General features: G+C 43.0%; 1 protein-coding gene across 1 annotated transcript; it reads right to left on the bottom strand.

Moving 5' to 3' along the window:
• Positions 1 to 9754: 9754 nt before the first annotated feature.
• Positions 9755 to 19516, bottom strand: NUP42 (nucleoporin 42). Its single transcript, XM_048950631.1, has 7 exons — positions 19353 to 19516; positions 18584 to 18827; positions 17249 to 17343; positions 16855 to 16931; positions 15733 to 15819; positions 14219 to 14303; positions 9755 to 14084 (listed from the first exon to the last, which is right to left on the bottom strand). Exons 1-7 carry the CDS (start codon positions 19447 to 19449, stop codon positions 13519 to 13521), a joined length of 1251 nt encoding a protein of 416 aa, XP_048806588.1. The 5' UTR covers positions 19450 to 19516; the 3' UTR covers positions 9755 to 13518.
• Between the last annotated feature and the right edge of the window lie 69 nt (positions 19517 to 19585).

Here is a 19585-nt window from a genome sequence, read left to right as displayed (position 1 = left end):
TCCTTCACATTCTCCCTCCTCAGCTCTTGGGCATTAGATTAAACATTCCAGAAGGGCTGACACAGAAAACTTTTGGATCCATTTATGCCGTGGCTGCAGCCAACTCATTAGCAAGAAAAGAGAAGGGGAGGAAGCCATGTAAGCAAGAACTAGGAAGAATAGTGATGTAAAAAAGAGTAAGGAGAGGAATAAAGAGGCCAAGGAAAAGCAGTAGAAGTTAGAAATGAAGGCTGAAGTGATTGAAGTAGTGATCTGTGTCACAGCCTCAGCTGACTTCACCATTTACATTTGGAGTTCCTCTGAAATACTGAAGACTTGCTTGAAGCTGGCTGATCATCACTGGATCTTAAATTAACTTTGTAGAATTTACATTATTGTTCTTGGTCCCTTGAGAAGCACCTTCACAGTTAAAATAGCTGAACTAAATATCTATAAAGGCAGAAATATTTAAAATATATCCTAAATGTTCTTCCAGCAAAGAAACACATTCAGAGAGATTTGGGGCTTAATCTTACAAAGAAATGGGTGGGTACTTCACAGCTTTATTTCCTCAGTTATTAAAACTTGTCCAAGAGATACAGATCTCTGTTACCTGAAGGCTTGTCAGATGACAGGGTGTGATCAAATCATGTGTACCTACATGTCTAGATTGTGACAGAGCTGGCATGTTCTCATGCTATCACTCTTCCATCTCAACACAAGTACAAGAATTATTAAACACTTCTCACAGGAACTTAGAGAAAAAAAAAGGGGGGGATTTGAAGAATGACCTTGATCTTTGGCCAAACCAGCACACAAAAATGAGACAATCTCATTTGAGTTAACCAGGTATGTGCAGGTATAAACTGTCTGCCATTCCCTGGAGTCTCTTGAGGGAACGCTGCTTAAGACTACACAAGTTCCCTTTCTGGGAGGAAATCACCTGTGTCTCACTTCTCAAGGGACAGGGGCCCATCAGCTGAGAAAACTGAACACGTAAATAAAACTATGTTAGCAGTTTGCTTTTTTTGTTTGTTTGTTTTAGAGGGGAAAAAAAAAAAGAGAAGAGAGGAGAGGAAAAAGAGCCCTACAAAAGTTCCTAATCAGTTTACGGTGCCATCCAGCTCAGTTCATCACTGAAGAATAAACTAACCCTCACAACTAGGTGAAATGGCTTTTAATAGTTTCAGTATCTCCTTTTTTTAAAATATTTTTATTTTTTTATTATTAATTTCTTTTTGTCAGCTAAAGCTACAGCCAAGATTGTACCACTTTCTAAGGGAAGACATTTCCACACAGTTACTCTCCTGTGTTAGCACTGATGCTGCCCAAACTTTGCACTTGACCAGGGTATAGAATTCTGGATCTTTCACGTGTTAGATGTCACTTTTGACCTAAAGCAAAGACTTGAATGAGCATTGCCATCCCTCTGCTTCTTTAGGGATGTCTTTGTTGTTTCCTCCACGTTAATGCTAGCCTCGCTGCTCAGATACAGCCACATTTAGGATAGTGTCCCAGAAGCCTTGTGAAAGCAGCTCTTAGGAAGGCATAGAAATCCCAGGTGTCATTCCATCAGGGTAAGGCTGCAGCTTTTTGACATAAAAAAAATCCACAAGAGCTCAGCCCTGAAATACAAATCTGCACCAACCCACACATTCCCCCACATGTAGATGTGTTTTCCTGCTGATGGGAGTTAATTCCTGTAGATGACCAGCAGTTGCAGTTGAAGCACAGTAACAGATGCTGGTCCTTTAGATATCACATCTTTTCTTAAGGTGTTTAGATGAAGCAGGTGAGCCTCATTTAATGTCTGTAGGCAGGTTTTTAAAGTATGGTGCTAATGCAAGGAGGAGTTGTTATGTGGTAATCCCTGTTGCAGTCTCTAGCTGATGTCCTCAAAGGCCTCTGTGAGCTGTTGCTGGCTTGATGCATACCTTAGCTGAGCCTTGTGTGGAGTTGTGGAGCTGTCACCAATTGTTTCGGTATGGACATTGGTTTTACTGTGCTGCTTTTCTCATACTGGTTTAATGAATGGTTAGTTATGTGGTTTATACTCACAATGACTCATTAAGGCACGATCCTCTGCTCGTTGAGGCAGATAATTGCTGTGAGAGTGCATGATTACGACTGTAGTGCCCGTGTTTTATACCATGTTGTAATGAAATCTATTCAGACCTCTCTGCTGCTTGTGGGGACTGTAAAAGGAAGATTCTGTGTCCATCAGCTCAAGACAGAGCAGCCAAGTTATTGCTGAAAAGATCCTATTGCTGAAAGTTTTCCCTAAAGACTCTTACTGATATTTTGGCTGTGAGAAGAAGAAGGGTATTTTAAAAAATAATACATGACCAATCAGACAAATAAAACCTAAACAAGAAAATAATGTAGTAAAGAGAATAATACGTTATGAAAACATTAGCTGTGTAGTCATGTTAGTGGTAGGACACTGAAGGCAAAGTGATCTCAGAGTCAGAATCTGCTCCTTTAAAGGTTTTCTAAGAAACAGAGTAAACTTAACATGCTAAATCATATCTTGTTCTTGTACAGAGGTATGTGCTGTGTTCCATTCATTATGAGCTGGCTACAAGGGCGCAGCACAGAAGGTGGTATGTTGTTTCACAGCCCAGTGCAATTGTCTTGACTACTCAAGAGTTAACCTCAGCACTTCTCTGAAACAGTCAGAAAAAATGGAAGTGCTGGAAGATGAACTTTAGCAGAACATTCTCTTTAGCATATTAAAAAAACAAGAACATGGGCAAAATCCTGCATTTTTTGGACTACGTTATTATTTAGACTCCACTGGCACGTGGCAGTAAATCAGAGTCACCTGTTCCTTGGAGGCCAGACCCATGGGTAGAGGGCTTCCTACCTGCAGAAGCTTTAACAGAAACTGAAGGTTTTCTGAAGGTCACTATGGGGGGAGGGGTGTGTGTGTATATATATATATTTTAAATAATATGTATATGTATTAAAAAATTTGTGTGTGTGTGTATATATACATTTTATTATTTTTTTTAATGCTCTACTGCCAGAAATCATATGCCAAAATCTTTAACAGTTGTAATCACTTGTAGGTGGACAAATATAATATTACATACATTATGTGTATTGGAATGTCTTCTTAGTTCATCTTGAACACTGACATACTTCATTTATATTTCCTGTGTTGCAAGCAGTAAATTTGCACTGATCCTGTTTTAAATCTGTATTGGATTAAGGTTGTTTTATTTCAGCTTTCTTTGCCAGTACTGGAAAACCTAACATAACTCTTACTCTACAAGAACCAAAAAATTGATTTAATACAGCAGCACACTTGAGATCCGTGGCTTAAGCAAAATACAAAGGCTGAACTGTCTGTCTACTAGGTGTGAAGTGCTGATAGCAATAGCTATGAGGCCTGCATGTGGAATGCTGAATGACTTGATAACTATTAGTAAAGAAAATGTGTGTGCATCCTATAACAGAAAATGTGGTTCTCACTCTTAAAAGAGCAAAATAGCTTAGCAAATCTTCCCTTGGATGTGCTTAGTTACAGCTGCTTGCTCCAAGCTCTACTGTTTGTCTGCCATAGCCTGAAAGGGACAAAGCTCTTCCTTGCCCAATGTGGGGGGTTACATCTTCACTGCAAATGGCTTAGTTTTGCTGTAGGTGGAGGGAAGTTTAACAGTTAGTAAATAATTCGGATTCACTGTTATCTTCAGTTAGAGATGCTACTTCCAGTTCAAATAGTTTAGATTTAATCCTGTACTATGTATGATGTCAAAGTTAATAATAATAATAATAAAAGGGATTTTTTCATCATTTTCTTCATCAGGAAGCCCTGATGAAAAGAAAATAAAGAAATGACAAGTGTAAGTGAAGAGGAGGAAAATGGACTGTACTTTCAGTCCTCTAAAAACTTGCTCTGTTTGTTATTGTTTGTTTTTTTTTTTTTTACACTGCAGTTGCAATGAGAGTAGGGATAAGATGAACACAACAATATATATTCTTATGAACTAAGAACAATGTAAAATTATTTAGAAATAACCTGATCTTTAGATTGCTGTTCTTTTTGCTGCATTCCCAAGTACCAGTTTCTACTATTATTGTGATACACAATACCTCTCAGCATTAAAAACTGGCTAGTGAATGGTGCTGTGTAGTACTAAAAGCATAAGAAAAATCAGCATTTGCTAAGATGGAGCCACCAAGCCAGCCTGTTACTCATTTCTGTTTGAGTAACATTTTGCCTTCTAAGAGTGTTCTGGTAACAAATAAGGACATCATATGGGTGCTGAGGATGGGCAAATTAATTACAAATGCATTTGTATGTAGTCCAGTTCTGTGCAAATCAAGAAGTTGACAAATTCAAAGCAATGTAGTACCTAGCTTAAAGTACCATGTTCAGTTTGTTTAGGATATAATGTTAAGCCAGAGCTTCTCCCTCCAATGGTGGCGTAGTCAGGGATGAAATTCAGAAGTTTAAAGGCAGTTGCAACCCCACTGAAGCTGTTTTCCTGCTGTGACCTCTGAGTTCTTGGGTTTCACACTGATAAACATTTATGTTCCTCCTCCCTCCCATGATTTTAATTGGTGAAATTGCCCATGTTTATGGAACATATGGATGCTTACATTCTTAAGCAGAAGTAATCTATTTGAGTATAAAAGCCCGCTGGAGATCACTCACAGTGCCAATGCTCACATCTCCACACTTAGCACAATGCTCACTTAGGATGCCTGTCTCTCTGTGTGGTTGAAGAGAGAGCAAAATCTTCATAAGTAACATGTAGGGCCACATAACTGAGGAGAGAATATAGAGAGAAGGGTTCTGTTTTTTTTTTTTTTCTTCACCCCCCCCCCCCCCCCCCCCCCAAACAAATGGGGAAAAACATTGCTAGTGTTTGGGTAGGCTTTGCGGAGGGTCTGCAAGTCTTCCTCCTCTTCCTTTAATTCATCTGAAATGGGAAGGCTGTGAGTGAAAACGAACAAAGATGATGCTTGTGTTGGGTGGAGGAGTCCACTGAAGTACCCTAAACCAGCTTTCTTTCCTCTGAATAACTCAGCAGGATCTTCCCCTGAGCTCACACTGTCTCTTTCTGGAATGGACAATATAATGATGACTGCTCCTCTGTTTAAGCATTTGAAAATTGTCTCTGGCCATCTGAATTCTGTGAGGGGGGGGGGGGAAAAAAAAGCCTCCATTAAAATCACAGAGTCTTCCATTAAGAGTTTAGTGCTGTTTCTTCAGGGCACTAATTAGAACACATTAATTATAGCATCAAGAAATAAAGTGGGGAGCAAACAGCATTATGAAATTTTTGAAGTCAAATGTAGCAAGAGTTAAAGTTCCTTTAATGTCTTGAAAAGGTACAGGGAGTACATCTACGCTGTTATGTATTCATGTGCTTTGGATGTTGGGTAGATTTTACTGGAGGGCTTCAAGGCTGTGTGTTCATTCAGGTAGGGCCAAAAGCCCCAGCAAAGAAAATCTTTGTGAAATTTTTGCCCAAATTACAGACCCCACCTCACTGTCACAGATGTACTAAAAGTAGGAGGATGTACAAACTCTGCATTGTATTTATTTATGGTGTTTTTATGGTGTAAAAATCATCCTTCTGAATGATTTTCATGCATTTCTGTATTGTACACAACTCCTTCTCATAATGTATTTGTAGCAGTTATTAACTTTAAATATCTACAGATATATTTAAAGCTTCAGGTTATGTGTAACTGAAGGAAGGTCATTTCCTGCTGGGTGAGGGTCTGCAGCTCATGCAGAGCTTTGATATGGCTTCTGCTTAAAATAAACTTCCACAATGCACAAGGAAGGCTTTGGCTCTCAAGGGCTAGGTCTGATTAAAACTTGGTTCTTAAGAACTGTTAAGAAATGAAAACTATTCACTTTGCAATGTTTTTGCAGAAGGTTGTGTAGGAAAAGAGCTGATGCACATGAGTTCTTTGCTAATAATGTTTTTCAGAATTCATGCCGAGTGTGGTTCAAAATACATAATGTTCTTCTCAGAGAATTTTTAAAATTCAGTTTAAAAAATTGGCCTGCAGGTTGGCGATGGACAGCTTAGGAGAATAGGAGGATGTTTAATTCCATTTCTTATGTACCTGAAAAATATTACATGGAAGAAATTCTGTACCAGTCCATGTTACCTTTCATGTATTTTTCAAAGCTTCAGGTAAATGTGTAGTGATTTAAATCCCAGCACCTCAGAGCAGGTTTTCAAACTGAACAGGGTGTGGAATTTAAAAATATTGCGGGAGAAAAACAGACGTATCTGGCTAGGGAAAAGGATTTCTTTGATGTGCACGTCTTTCCAGCTTTCTCTGTAATTAAGAACCAGGAAAATAAACTTGGTAATGGAACCACTTAACATTAGGGCCACAGTAGTATGTAGTCGGCAAGATCCACTCTCACTACTTTGTGCTAAGCGCTTCATGAGCATATATTGATATCCAGGGAGCCAGGTGCAGAGTGGCAGCAGGATTGTCCTGTGCAGCTGTCGTGGTTCTGCAGTGTGGCCTCAGTTTCTGCCACGTGAGCTTTGGTGGCCTTCAGGAAGGCAGCCTCCCTGTAATCCCTAACATTTACTGATTGCAAGCAGACATTGTTCTTCTGTTTACGCTGTGGTAGCTGAGCAGGCAATGTTTGGTAGCTTCCAGCTTGGCCAACGCAGGCAGCCTCACACAGGAGCCTGGAAGGGAGTGTGGCAGGAGGGAATGAGGGCAAGCATTGCCATCAGATTGCATCTTGTGGTTTGATGAGCCAGAACCCAAACCTCTGTGGAACCTACATGCCTGCAGACAGGGAAAGATACACAGAGGTGCAGTTCTCTGCTAGGGATCAGCACAATCTTCCATGGTCCTTGTGGTATCAGTATTATTGTAAAGACCTTTCTGGCCCCCGACCCCCAGCACCTGGCCTGCAGGCCACAGTGAGCTGTAGGTGAAGCCAGCAGGAGGCAGGCTGTGCCCCACAGCACAGCCACAGGGAGACATGCAGGGGGCAGGAGGTCTTATCTGGTGCCTTTCTGCTCTCTATTTTATTGTCTTATGCTTGAGACATGCAACTCTTCTTTGACTGGCCTGGTAGGATAGCTGCACAGGAGGTCGCCATCTGGAAAGCTTAGGTTGTGAGCAGAAAAAACATCTCACTCTGGAATTCATTCACATTCAGACTGCCTTGTATTGTAAGGCTTAGGAGCAGAATTTGTTAGATTTAAGGCTGGAAGAGGAATGAATAAGTTGCAAGTCTCCTCAGCTGTGATATAAGGTGGTTTAGCAATAGGGATCAGTATATTAGTTTAAGGACTAATATATTAGTTTAGTGAATGGAATCAATGAGTGCCAGTTCTAAAACTTTCCATTTTAGCATTGGTTGGTGTGTGGACAACCTTGTTTTTTCTCAGTGATCTTGCCTCACAGGATTACTGGAGCCACAATAGGCTACTTTTATCTTTGCATCCACCAGGTGCAAGGACTTTTACCTTGGATATATTGTATTACCTTGGTATATTGTTCTGAGTTACAGTGCTCAAAGAGAGAAAGTTGCTCATTATGCCCTAACAAGCAATGGGAATTTGCCAAATGGGGGAAAACCAGCTAAAAGTCATCCGAAAGTCACTGTTGTGAAGCTGATGATGGAAAACTGAGAAGTAAGCAAGCAATCTATGACCACTGGAGGCCACTACCATGCACACTCAGAAGGATATTAGCATATATTAACAAGTTTTGGGAAAGAATGAATAAGTGTGCGATGTATTCCATATGTAGGTGTTAACTATTTAAATGTAGAACTTGAACTCTGGGAAGGTGTGCTTAATTGATCAAATCACCCAGTATGCATTGTAAGGAATAAAGGAATGCTGTTTTCTAATGGAGTTAGAGAATTCTTCCTGATTTTTGGATGACAACTGCTATGTGTGGCCAGCACCTGCTTCAGAACAACCTGAGTATTTGTGAAATGTCTTGAAAATCTCCACGTGTGTTGGCAAACGTGATTTCCTCTGCCACAAGATAGAGCAAGAGAAATTGTATACCATGTTATATCATGTGATAAAGGGTTAGTGACAATTGTGGCCAGTAGTGGGAGGGGAAAAAAGAGGTCTTGGTTTAGTCAGATAGTAATTTCCAGTTCCTTTTAAGTGAGATATCCTTCACAGTCTGTTAGTAGAACTGCAAAAGCTTGTTTTCCAGCGTCTTGTTCTCCCATCAGCTCTGAGGGGTGAGGAAGTCACATGTCGGGTCCTAGAAGGGAAAGGGTCTGGGATCCATTGGTACAGCTGCTGCATTATGGATAATTTAACCAGTGTTAACTAAGTATGAAATCAGTAGCAAGTTAGCAAACCAGCAAGGAGCTGAGAGCTGCAGTTTATATTATCTGAACTTACAAACATAGCATTTTGGTATTAATCTTCAGTCTTGGGTTAACTTCACATTTGGAAGTGACAGAACTTTGCTTTTGTGTTTAAAACAAGTTGGCTTTGACCCACAGAACATGTTTATGAAATTCAACTTTCTATAGATTGGTGTCCTTTGCAACACCTCAGTAGGGCAGAAGCCTGGTAAAGTACTTACAAGGGTGCTGGTCAGCCAGCCGGCTGCCAGCAATGTTAATAGCAGCTGAGTTTTACTTGTTTTTCTTTCAATTGCAAAACGAATTTTGGTCTCCCTCCTCATCCAGCTGCTAATTCTTCTTGCAGCTATTAGAGTAGAATAATCTTTGAGACTTGACTGGTAGGAAGCTGGCCAAAGGGATTTAAAAAAGGGACTGGGGCAGAAGAAATGACAGACAGATGATCAGACAGTCTAATCAAAACCATGTTATTTTCTTAGGAAACCTGCTAAAATGATTGAGTAATTTGACTGCAAAACAGAAAACAGTATGAATTGGACTCAGCAGTCTTCTGGCTCTTGTGCACGATGTCAGATACTTAAATTGACATTTGGGAGTTCTACTTCCACAGAGTAATTTTTAGACAGCCAACAGGCAGCACTGCAGCTCTGCAGCATCCTTTCTGGAGGTTGCCTGGCATGTGAGGTGTGAATGCTGTAAAATGCAATTTATTTCCTCTTCCTCTTCCACTAGTAGCATCAGGGATTTTCAGTATGCTTCCAGCAAAGTTGCTGGATACTTTGTGCCATTCTTCCTCTCTTATTCTCTGTACAACATTGCTCCGAGCAAAAAATAGAAGAATGCCAACAGATAATTAAGCAGCTGTCAGCAGAAAGGTGATGCTCATTAAAGGAGGGGGCTCCCAGAGGTGTCCCCACCCTGCCCTGGGTGGCACACTGGGGCCAAGGACAAAGCATTGGTGCAGCTTTTTGCCTCCCCATCATGTCTTGGGATGGGACCATTCCTGCAGCAGGCCCTGTACTAAAGGGCTGAGGCCCAGGGGACAAGTCAGGCAGGAAGGTATGTCATCACACTGGTGCGTTTCAAGAGGATAAACCTTCTGTCCTGTTTTGGTTGGATATCTGGAACACCAAAAGAATGCTCTTGGCGGAGGGAGCTTTCGTGTCTCTGGCTTTTCTACATAGGTTTTGAGAAGTACAAGGCAAAGATAGAGAAGAACAGGCAGGAGAAGCTGACCAGTGATTATATAAGATGATTGAATGCTAAGGGTAACTGTTTTGTAAGAAATACCACATTCACATGTTTAAATCCCGTATCTTGAAAGGACACGAGTGGGACAGACACTGTAAGGATATTTCTGCCCTGAGTATAAAGCAACAACTGCTGTTGTGTGAGCAGTCATCCAAAGCCAGGTTTTGTTCTACATTTTGAAGGGTTTTGGTTTTTTTTGTTTTTTTTTTTTTTTTTTTTTTTTTTGTATTTTGTTATATAGCAGATACAAATTGCTACTATTTCAGTTTAATGTGACTTTGGCATTATTTCATCTTCATAGTTAATCCAGTTAGGTTGCGGGGTGACCTCATTGCAGCCTTTCAGTACCTAAAGGGAGCCTGCAAACAGGAGGGGAGCCATCTCTTTGAAATGGTAGATAACAGCAGGACAAGGGGAAATGGTTTTAAATTGAGGGAGGGAAGATTTGGGTTGGATGTCAGGGGGAAGTTCTTTACAGAGAGAGTGGTGAGGTGCTGGAGCAGGCTGCCCAGAGAGGTTGTGGATGCCCCGGAGGTGTTCAAGGCCAGGTTGGATGGGGCCCTGGGCAGCCTGGTCTAGTATTAAATGTGGAGGTTGGTGGCCCTGCATGGGGCAGGGGGGTTGGAGATTCATGATCCTTGAGGTCCCTTCCAACCTTGGCCATTCTGTGATACTCACTGGAAAACACCTCCTAAGAGTGTTCCCCCATAATGAAACAGAATTTTGGGTGGAATAGGATACGATTGCTACAGGGGCTTTAAATCCATCAGTTCATTTTTCAGCTGACTGCTCTGCATTTAGCAATGTAACAGATCCTCCTGCTGGAAGATGCAAGATGCAAAACTCGTTTCTCATGTGACCTAGTAGGAGTAAATCCCACTCCCTGCCTGTCCAGGGAAGCATGGAAGACAAAGCAATCTGTGTAACAAGGGAAAAAATGTTGATCAGCCTGCTGGCATTTGAATCTTGCTGTTCTTGCTCTTCTCCCTTGACATAAGAGCTGTTCTTACCATATTGCAGGAGGGGAAGCCCCACCAAAGAGCCTGTCGCATGACAGCATGTGGTAGGAGTGCCTAGCTTTATTGTGCAGAACAGGCTGAAAACTTGCAACAGCACTGTGGGTTGAATAAGTATACAGCCTTGGGCTGAGTTACTGATAACTACTCTTTGTTCTTCTACTTGGCTATCCTTATCAGGGAAAGCAAACAATTGTGTGTGAGAGTTTCAGAACTGAGGAGTGTATTTGCTTGCAGTTTTAGAGCTCATCTGCCTCTTTCAAGTGAATGGGGAGAGGTTCCCTGTTCACAGCCAGAGCCCTCAGTCTTTCCTAGCAGAGCTGGCACTCAATGCTCTGCTTTGCACCCTTGTCACCCTTCACAAATGCTGGTGTGTTTTAGTTCAAAGGTATGGGATCAGAACTGTTTGTGCAGTGCTTGCCTCTGGTTTCTGAGGACTTGTGCTGCTAGCCTACAGGGAGGAGTTTGTTTCCAATGTTTTACTTTTGGCCTGGCCAGACCTTAACAGAGGGTTAATAGGACTTCCTGGGGGGAAATGTGCTGCCTAAGATGTCTCTGAGGAAGGACTTCAGTACTCAGGTTTACTAGTCTAGGTGCTTTAAAAATTCAATTTCCCCTCTTCTGAGAGCGTACCCCAAACAGGACAGCCATTCCATCATACAGCCTTTGCTTTCACCACTCATTTCTCTGCTTCCAAGAAAGCCTTGCTTCCAGTTGTCCATCACTTTGGCTGCTCTCTGAATTTCTAGTAGCCAAGCTGCTCTACAGTGACAGATTGAAATGCAGCAGTCCTCAGTGAATGAGATTTCTGTATCTCAATCTACATTTTTTCTCATCTAAACAACTGCAAGTTCTTCTACAGACAGTGCCCTACAACTCTACATTTTTTTCTGTCTACCTGTAGACATCTGTGAAAGCTCCGTTCCTCACCCTTGTTCCTTCATTCGTGTTGATACCCTGATAGCCCAAGCCGTGGCACTGAGGCCAGTATGGATGGGACAGGATGTAAAGAACATCCTCTACACTGCTGCTGGAGACAAAGGTCCCACTTGGAGTCTGTGGCAAAGAGCCTCAGGAGAGACCTAAAGCTGAACCCCTGGGGTTCTGGAGTTGGGCACACAGGGTCTGAAGAGCACTACACTCCAACTGAGAGGGATCTTAGTTGCGTGTGAGGGAGTTCATGGCTGCTGTCTGAACCCTTCTTTTTCTTTTTTTTTTTTTCCCACCTGACTTCCCTTCCCCATCTCCCTAAGCAACTGTGAAGGGGTGAGCTAACCCCTTGTTAGCTCAACTGCATGAAAGGCTCCCTTCACCCATCATGCTACTCGTGCCACTTGGAGTAAGTGTATTGTGTTGATTACACAACAATGTCATGTGGGGAACCTCAGTAGTCCAGGAATCTTAAAAGTGATCACAGACTGGCCTGAGGATATAATGTTTGGAACAGCATCAGGAGAAATATTGCATGCTACAGAGGCCCACAATCCAATGAATTGCCAAAAAACAAAAAGAAATATGTCCTGTTCACTGATGGGCCATGTCGAATTGAGGGGAAGTGCTGCAGATGGAAAGCTGCAGTGTGGAGCCCCACACAGCGAGTTGAAGAACCCACTGAAGGTAAGGGAGCATTGAGCTACTTCGCAGAGGTAATGGTTGTCCAGCTCACCTTAGGTGTTACTGAAGAGGAGGGGTGTGTGGGGAGAGTCCTTATACTTTATACAGTCTTTATACTGACTCATGGATGGTGGCAGCTGCCTTATGGGGCAGTTGCAACAGCAGCAGTGGCAACAAAACAGCTGACAAAGAGGGGGTAAACCTATTTGGGCTGCTGAACTGGGGAAAGTTGCCCAAAGAAAGATACGGTTGTAAAGGTGCGCTGTGTAGATGCTCATGTGCCCAAGAGTTGAGCTACTGAAGAAAACCAGAATAACCACCAAGGACATAAAGCTGCCAAAATTGAGGTGGCTCAAATGGACTTGGACTGGCAAAACAAGGGTGAATTATTTCTGGCTTGGTGGGCCCATGAAACCTTGGGCCGTGAAGGAAGAGATGCACCGAGTAAATGGGCTAGAGACCAAGGGGTGGATTTAATTATGGATACTACTACTCAGGTTATCCATGACTGTGACATATGTGCCACAATTAAGCCAAGCAAATGAAACCTCTCTGGGGGAAGGGTGATGGTGAAAGTATAAATATGGGGAGGTGTGGCACCTTGCTACGAACTCACGATGGTAAGCGTTATGTGCTTACTGTGGAGGCAACAACTGGGTGTCATATGCAGTACCCCATTCTACTGCCCAAGGTCTGGAGAAGCAAGTCCTATGGTGACATGGCACTCCAGAAAGAATTGAGTCAGAAAATGGGACCCATTTCAAAAATTCCCTTGGAAATACTTGGGCATTGAGTGGATTGATCATATCCCCTCACATGCACCAGTCTCTGGTAAAAAATCAAATGGTACAACGTATTGTTAAAACTGTATTGAAAGCAATGGGTGGTGGAATATTTAAGCATTGGGAGCAGCATTTGGCAGAAGCCACTTGGTTGGACCATATTCGTGGATCTATCCATCACGATGGTTCTACCCAATCCAGCTCCCTACATAATGTACAGGGAGATAAGTTCCCTGCAGTACCATGTAAAGAACATGTTGGGAAACACGGTTTGGGTCTTCCCAGTTTCTGGAAAGGGCAGACCTCTCCGTGGAACTGTTTTTGCACAGGGACCTGGGTTCACTTGGTGGGTTATGCAGAAAAACAGGGATTGTTGGTGTGTATCACAGAGTGTATTACTACAAAAAAGTAAGAGACTAAATGAAAATTTTAGTCAGAGGAAAGCATTCCAATTCACTACTCCATCACAACATTGTTTATTGGAGGTGTCACAGAACAACAATTAAGACATTTATGTTCAGAATAAACTGGAGGTCTAAAAATTTATAAGGTCTACGGGTGGTGGTTTAAGAGGTATCTTTCCTAGTGTGAACCTTTTGGCTTCAAACTGTTCCAACTCTTCAGCTGTTAATTCACTCCTTGGTGTATATAACTTGTCTGATGTGATACCATTTAGGACTGCAGAAGGTGTGGCTGTGACGTTATGTCCAGAGGCACTGGCAGCCTGTGCAGCTGAAGTATTGCTTGCACCTGACTGAGAAGTTCCTGTCGCTGCATTAGGGGTTCCAGAAACTGTAAGTGGAGCAGTGCTTGAAGAGTTTGCAGCAGCAGAATTTCCAAAGCCTGAGAGTCCAGAAGTTCCAGAGCCACTGGTTGTTCCAGAAGTTTTAAATGAGAAAGAGGCTGCAGATGGAGCTGAAGAACTGCCAAACCCAATAGAAGTGGGAGCACTGTGGGAGGACGTCACACCAAATGTAGGGGGATTGGAGGCGGCAGCAGAGCTCCCAAAAGCTGTAGCATTTCCAGAAGGAACACTGGGATTTGCTTTAAAGGAGAAACTGGCAGCGCTGCTGCTGCTGCTGCTGCTCCTCACTGGAAAGCCTGCAATTATGAAATGTATAAGGATGGTCAGAATGGGTCCACCTGTGATACTGAAACACTGCTGCATTTCAAAAACGCAGAAGAACATTTAAAAATATCTGTTTAAGTGCTGGTTGTTTATGCATGAAACTTACTTGGAAAACCAAAGCTTGAGGCTTGCTGTCCTCCAAATCCAAGAGAAGGTAACGGTTGACTGACTGCATTCTTCAACTGAGATAGCTTAAAAAAATTCCAAATACATAAGTGAAAACTACATTCCAACACAGGCAAGTATCTTTCAGTCAGTGCTTAACACGAAAATGTATATGTGCCATCCATTTTAACATTACTCAGACGAAGTTAATTAGACACTGATCACAAACTATTGCAGCTATAAAGAAAATGCTCTCAGGCTATTCTCTCAAACACCCTAGAAGCATAAATCTGTAATTGTAATTACCAAAATCTCTTGGAGCTCTCATTCTCATCTCAGTCTGCTCTCTGAGTGTTGCACAACAACCATCTGTGCTGAAGTCTGGACCCCACCTTTTTAGCTTCAGAACAGAGTAAGGGCTCCAAATCACATTACAGAAACTTCAATGCACTTCATGCAGCCATCACCTAAATTGACTTACACCATCTCCCTGATCACTGAATATTGGCTTGAACTGTTCTGCTGAGTGTCCTCTTCTGACACACCTGATTCACAATTGTTATATGATCAAGACACAAACTGAAAGTACAGGTATTTCCATGCAGCTCATAATGATAATTTTCCAAAACTGAGATCCAGCTACTGCCTTGCTATCTTGGAATCACCCTTATTCACTCCTTTCCTTAATTAACTAATAAGGTTCATTTATAATACAACTTGCAAACAACTCATTGATTTCATGATTCTAGAGAAAGGTAGATTGATGAACCTAAGCTGTGTTCACAGACTTCCATGTTCATCTGACTTGCACAGTGCTCAAGTATTCGCTCAAACTCTTCTATCACCTATAAAAACATACTGAAATAGGGACAGTGCAGATTTCAAACTGCAATTACTCCCTCATGTAATTACTCCTTTTAACCTTTCCAGTTTCTTTAATGCTCCCAGGAGCACTCTAAGATTACTCTCAAGATCTTCATGCCGCTGGTCAGCCAGACCCTTTTTTTGCCAGATGTTTTCTTGTGGCTGCAGTGCCAGAATAAAGCACATCACGGTTGAGATACTCAGAACAGTTCACATATTTACCATTAGAACTGCCACTGAATGTAGGAATGAAACTTTCTCAAGCCTCAGGTGTTAAGGCACAAACAAGGATGCACTATCACATGTATTTGGTAGTAAGTCTGTATCCTAAAATGCTCAAAGCAATACCTGTCACCTACTTTAGTAGTAAGACTGCAGGAAAATCCTTTGATAACAGCAGCAATATCTATAGTAAATTTGCAAGATGTCTTTATTGAAAACAAGGTTGCATATTATAACTATTGTGCCTTAGAAATTGTTTCATTAACAGCCTTTCAACCAGAAACCAATGTTGGTGTAAGCAAGACAGCTTAATTGGCTCTGACTAAAAAATCTGACTAAAAAACAGAATTGTCAGAAAAACCTCCGCTCAAGATTTAAGAGAAAAGCATTATCAGGAACAGAAATAATTTACCTTTCTTTAACACTTACCAAGGATGCTTTTCCTGAGGCATTTAAAGCCTTCAGCTCTTGCAGCCTGTCTCTCCATTGCTGCACTAACTGATTGACAGAGTTTATCTAAACATGGGAAAACACAAACATGCTCTTATTAAGTGTTATTAAAAAAAAAAACTAGGAAGATAAAAACTAGTAAGATTTAAAACATTTCCTGGAGCTTTCTAAATTGAGGCTCTATCACTATCTGAATAGGGTGCTTGCAAAAGAATACAAAAACCACAAGTCTGAAATGTAAAAGACGAAGCTCTTCTGTTCTTGTTTTATTTCTGGCCCACCCACATATGCGCTCAATCCTTAAGCTCATGCCCTAAGTCTGTCTTAGCTTCTATCACGTCTGCAGAGAAACAACAGCCATTTTCAAAACAGAACAATTCCAAATATTTTAGCAGTTTCACCTTAAAATCTTTAGCTTTGCAGAAATGAACTCGCTTAATTTAAATCAGTTCCTTTATTGCAAACCAACAGACTGCTGCACACAACTTACGCAGCAATAAATAGTACCTGTGCCTTAGTAACTATGACTGAAGTGCTACGTAAGAAAAGTGATTAATATTTTTCAGAGATTTCCACACTTAAATTTACAAAAACACCACAACTGAAGCTCTGCCTACCTCAGTTTTCCTGGAAAAAAAAAGTCAACTCATGTTCCAAATGCTTCCAAGAGCAAAGTGCTGAGTATTTTTATTACTGGATTTCTTAATTTTTCCAAGAGAATCTTGCACCACAAACATCAGTAATTCTTTTGTGTCTAGTCACATGCTAAGAGATCACGTTGTTTGCTATCAGCTCATATAAAACAGACTGGAAAATACAGGTTTTGCCCCACATGATGCACAGAAACTCATGCTTTGGATAATACATTTTGTACCTGCATAATTTGTGAGGCCTGTGTCACGCAGTTATCAGAAAGAAGAAGGTGGAATCATAGACCTGTTTGAGTCAGAAGGGACTTTTAAAGTCATCTGACCCAAATCCCCTGCAACAAACAGGGAACCTACAGCCAGACCAGGTTGCTCAGTTATGGCAAAACATTCAGGCCAGCAGGTCTACCTACCTTGAACGCACCCACACAAAAGGTCAGTTTTAAATACTTACGTAGTTCTCAGTGTTACTGTTTGCACTGCATTTATAATACTCCAGACGCACCTCCTCAGGTGAGAAATCTTGAAAACCTGCAGGGAGGCAAACAATCAACATGCTCCAAAGGAAATACAACAAAGATACAAAATTGCCCTTCAGAGTTTTACAAGAAACTGCCCTTGCTACACCACCTGTGACAAGCCAGTTCTGATTGGAGATGCAAAAAGGACTCCTGGCGCAACTTTGGAGGTGCAAACACACAAATACCATAATGTAATGCCCTACCTGCTGCATCACAAAGCAAGTCATCACCTTGCAAGTGGTTACATTGAGGCACGGCAGTGTGGACAAGCATAGAAATACATTCCAAACAGTAGCAGCACTCAGCAACGCTCAAAATGTTACCTACCTGTAACATTAGGCTTATCTTTCATAGGTGAGTAACATGAAAACATCCACTGTCTAGATGATTCCCAGCTTGCCATGTCTTTTGCTATACAGTCACTAGAAAACAAAACGTAACAACAAAAGAAGAAATTACACGGTCAGAAGCAAAACTGTGAAAAGCAAAGTCAAACTCCAATAGCCAAAGCCATTCAAATGAATTCCATAGGACGCTGCTCAGAGGGAACAGCTGAAGTATTCAGTTATCTGTGAAAGACACAACAGTCACTCTGCTGGACACACAGATTCCCTACAAAGCATTTTACCATATCATCGAACCGCAAGTAAATCACATCAGATCTTTACGAGAAACAAAACCACACAAGGCATTTTTAATCCTTGGCAGCATACACTGTTACAGGTTTTTCCCTGAAGCTGTTTGACCACAATAAAATTGAAAACCTTCTCAGTACCAGCTAATTTTACAATATGAATGAACACGTGTGGTACTGAAAAGCAAAACTCCGTAAAGGGGAGTGGAGATGAGAAGAGTTCTATGTTTTTTTCTTTTATTTTGCTAAACAATCAAGAGCACTGAAATCCAAACTTAGCAAAAGCACAACAGAAGCTACAGCAAAAGAACGAAAGCCCAATGGTTAAAGTGGAGGTTAAAGAGTAGAAGCAGGTCACTAAATACTAACTGCAAATATTTCAGATGTTTGCAATACTACATACATTTACATTTCAGAAGCCAGGTAAATAATTTGTTAAACATTTTCTTAACATAATCATAAAAAGTAACTGCAGGTGCTAGCGCTGCTCACTTTCCAGGTTCCAAAGCTCTATTTCTGCAGGAAATCACACTGCTTGTTGCATCTCACCACATGCCTGGTAATGGGTATGAGCACGCTGGTCACTTTCAACTGGGTCTGAAACCAGGTCTCATTAGATTCGATATAGGTAGAATAATGTATTATCTTTAATATCAGGGAAACTAAGCCAACTAAAGGCTCAAATTTTAACAGGCTGAAATGCCATTTAAGGTGCTTTGAGCCTTTAATTTCAAGCACTGAAATCTTAGCTTCTCCTTCATTACACTCCTGTGGGCAACTTAAACACCATACTGTCTTCCTAAGATCACAGCTGTCCAGCTGCCCTACCCAGCCTCAAAGCAAAGATTGCTTTCTTCCTGCATCTCCGGATCTCAAGATAATTAAACGAAGCAGTGTTTCCTACAGTTCTCCCCACACGTCCCAGCTTCCATCCCCCAGAACACATCCTCTCCATTATCCAGAGGAAGCCAGTAGGCAGTTGAACAGCTCATCGCAGGCACTTCCCAGGGGACAGGGCCATCACTTACAAAAGTCTCTGTTCTTCATCACTGAAGCCATCACCAGAGTTTGCACTGCTTAAAGCAGAGAATCTGTTCTGTGAGAAGACCGCGCTTTTGTCGCCCTGGGATCCAAAACCGGATGCGCCAGAGAATCCTCCTCCATCACTGCTGCCACCCCACGTGCCGTGCTTAAATGTAGGAGGCTGGATGACGTTCGCGTATCTCTGGGTAGCGGCACCCCATCCTCCTCCGGCTCCTCTGACAGGACCCGCTAAGGAAGAAAAAAGGACGCAAAGCGTTTCACACGGGACGCGACTGGCACAACGCCGACGGAAACGAGACGTTCTCCCAGCGAGTCACCCCGACGCAGCCCTCCGCGCAGCCCCGCCACGGCGTCCCCGCGCGCACAGCAGCCGGCCGGCCGGCCCGCAGGACGCGCACACGGGGGTCCCGTCCGGGCGGGGGGCGCCCGCGCAACGGCTGTGCCGCTCTGCGGAGGAGCCCCGCGGCGCTTCCAGACGGGTCGGCGCGGGCACGCCTCCCGTCCGGCGGCCGCAACGCTGCACCGCAGCCGGCTCGGTGCCGCCTCTCGGCTCTTCTCCAGCGCTCGGGAGCCGCTTTCGAGTTACGGCCGGGAGGCAGGAGGCGCGGGTGCCGGACACGCGCACCCAGAAGCGACGCTTCGCGAACGACCGCCTCACCTCGCAGCCCGCGGCGACTTCTCTGCAGCGCGGCGCGGCTTTGCTCCCCCTCCCTCCCTTCTTCCTTCTGTGCCCATCTCCCCACCTCCCGGTACCTGAGTGAGGGCGGCCCCCGCCGCCGCGGGGATGCTCGTTCCAGCACCTGTCGCCGAAGCGGCAGCGACCCTGCAGGAAGAACTGACAGATGGCCATGGACAACCTGGCCAACCGCCGCCGCCAACTGCCGCCGCCGTGACGTCATAGAGAAGCGCCGGGCGGCGCCGAGAGGAACGCACGCGCGTGGCCCCGCCCCCGAGCGCCGCGCGGCTCCGCCTGCGCCGGGCCGGCT

The sequence above is a fragment of the Lagopus muta genome, chromosome 7 (assembly GCF_023343835.1).
Source record: "Lagopus muta isolate bLagMut1 chromosome 7, bLagMut1 primary, whole genome shotgun sequence".
NCBI classification, from domain to species: Eukaryota; Metazoa; Chordata; class Aves; order Galliformes; family Phasianidae; genus Lagopus; species Lagopus muta.
Note: the sequence above shows the minus strand (reverse complement) of the source record. Positions and strands in the feature narration are given on the sequence as shown.

Coding starts and splice junctions, on each gene's coding strand:
- NUP42 (XM_048950631.1), bottom strand. CDS start 19,449: ATGGCCATCTGTCAGTTCTTCCTGCAGGGTCGCTGCCGCTTCGGCGAC. Junction 16,932..17,248: donor AGATAAGCCTAATGTTACAG/GTAGGTAACATT, acceptor GCCTCCCTGCAG/GTTTTCAAGATTTCTCACCT. Junction 15,820..16,854: donor ACAGTAACACTGAGAACTAC/GTAAGTATTTAA, acceptor TCCCATGTTTAG/ATAAACTCTGTCAATCAGTT.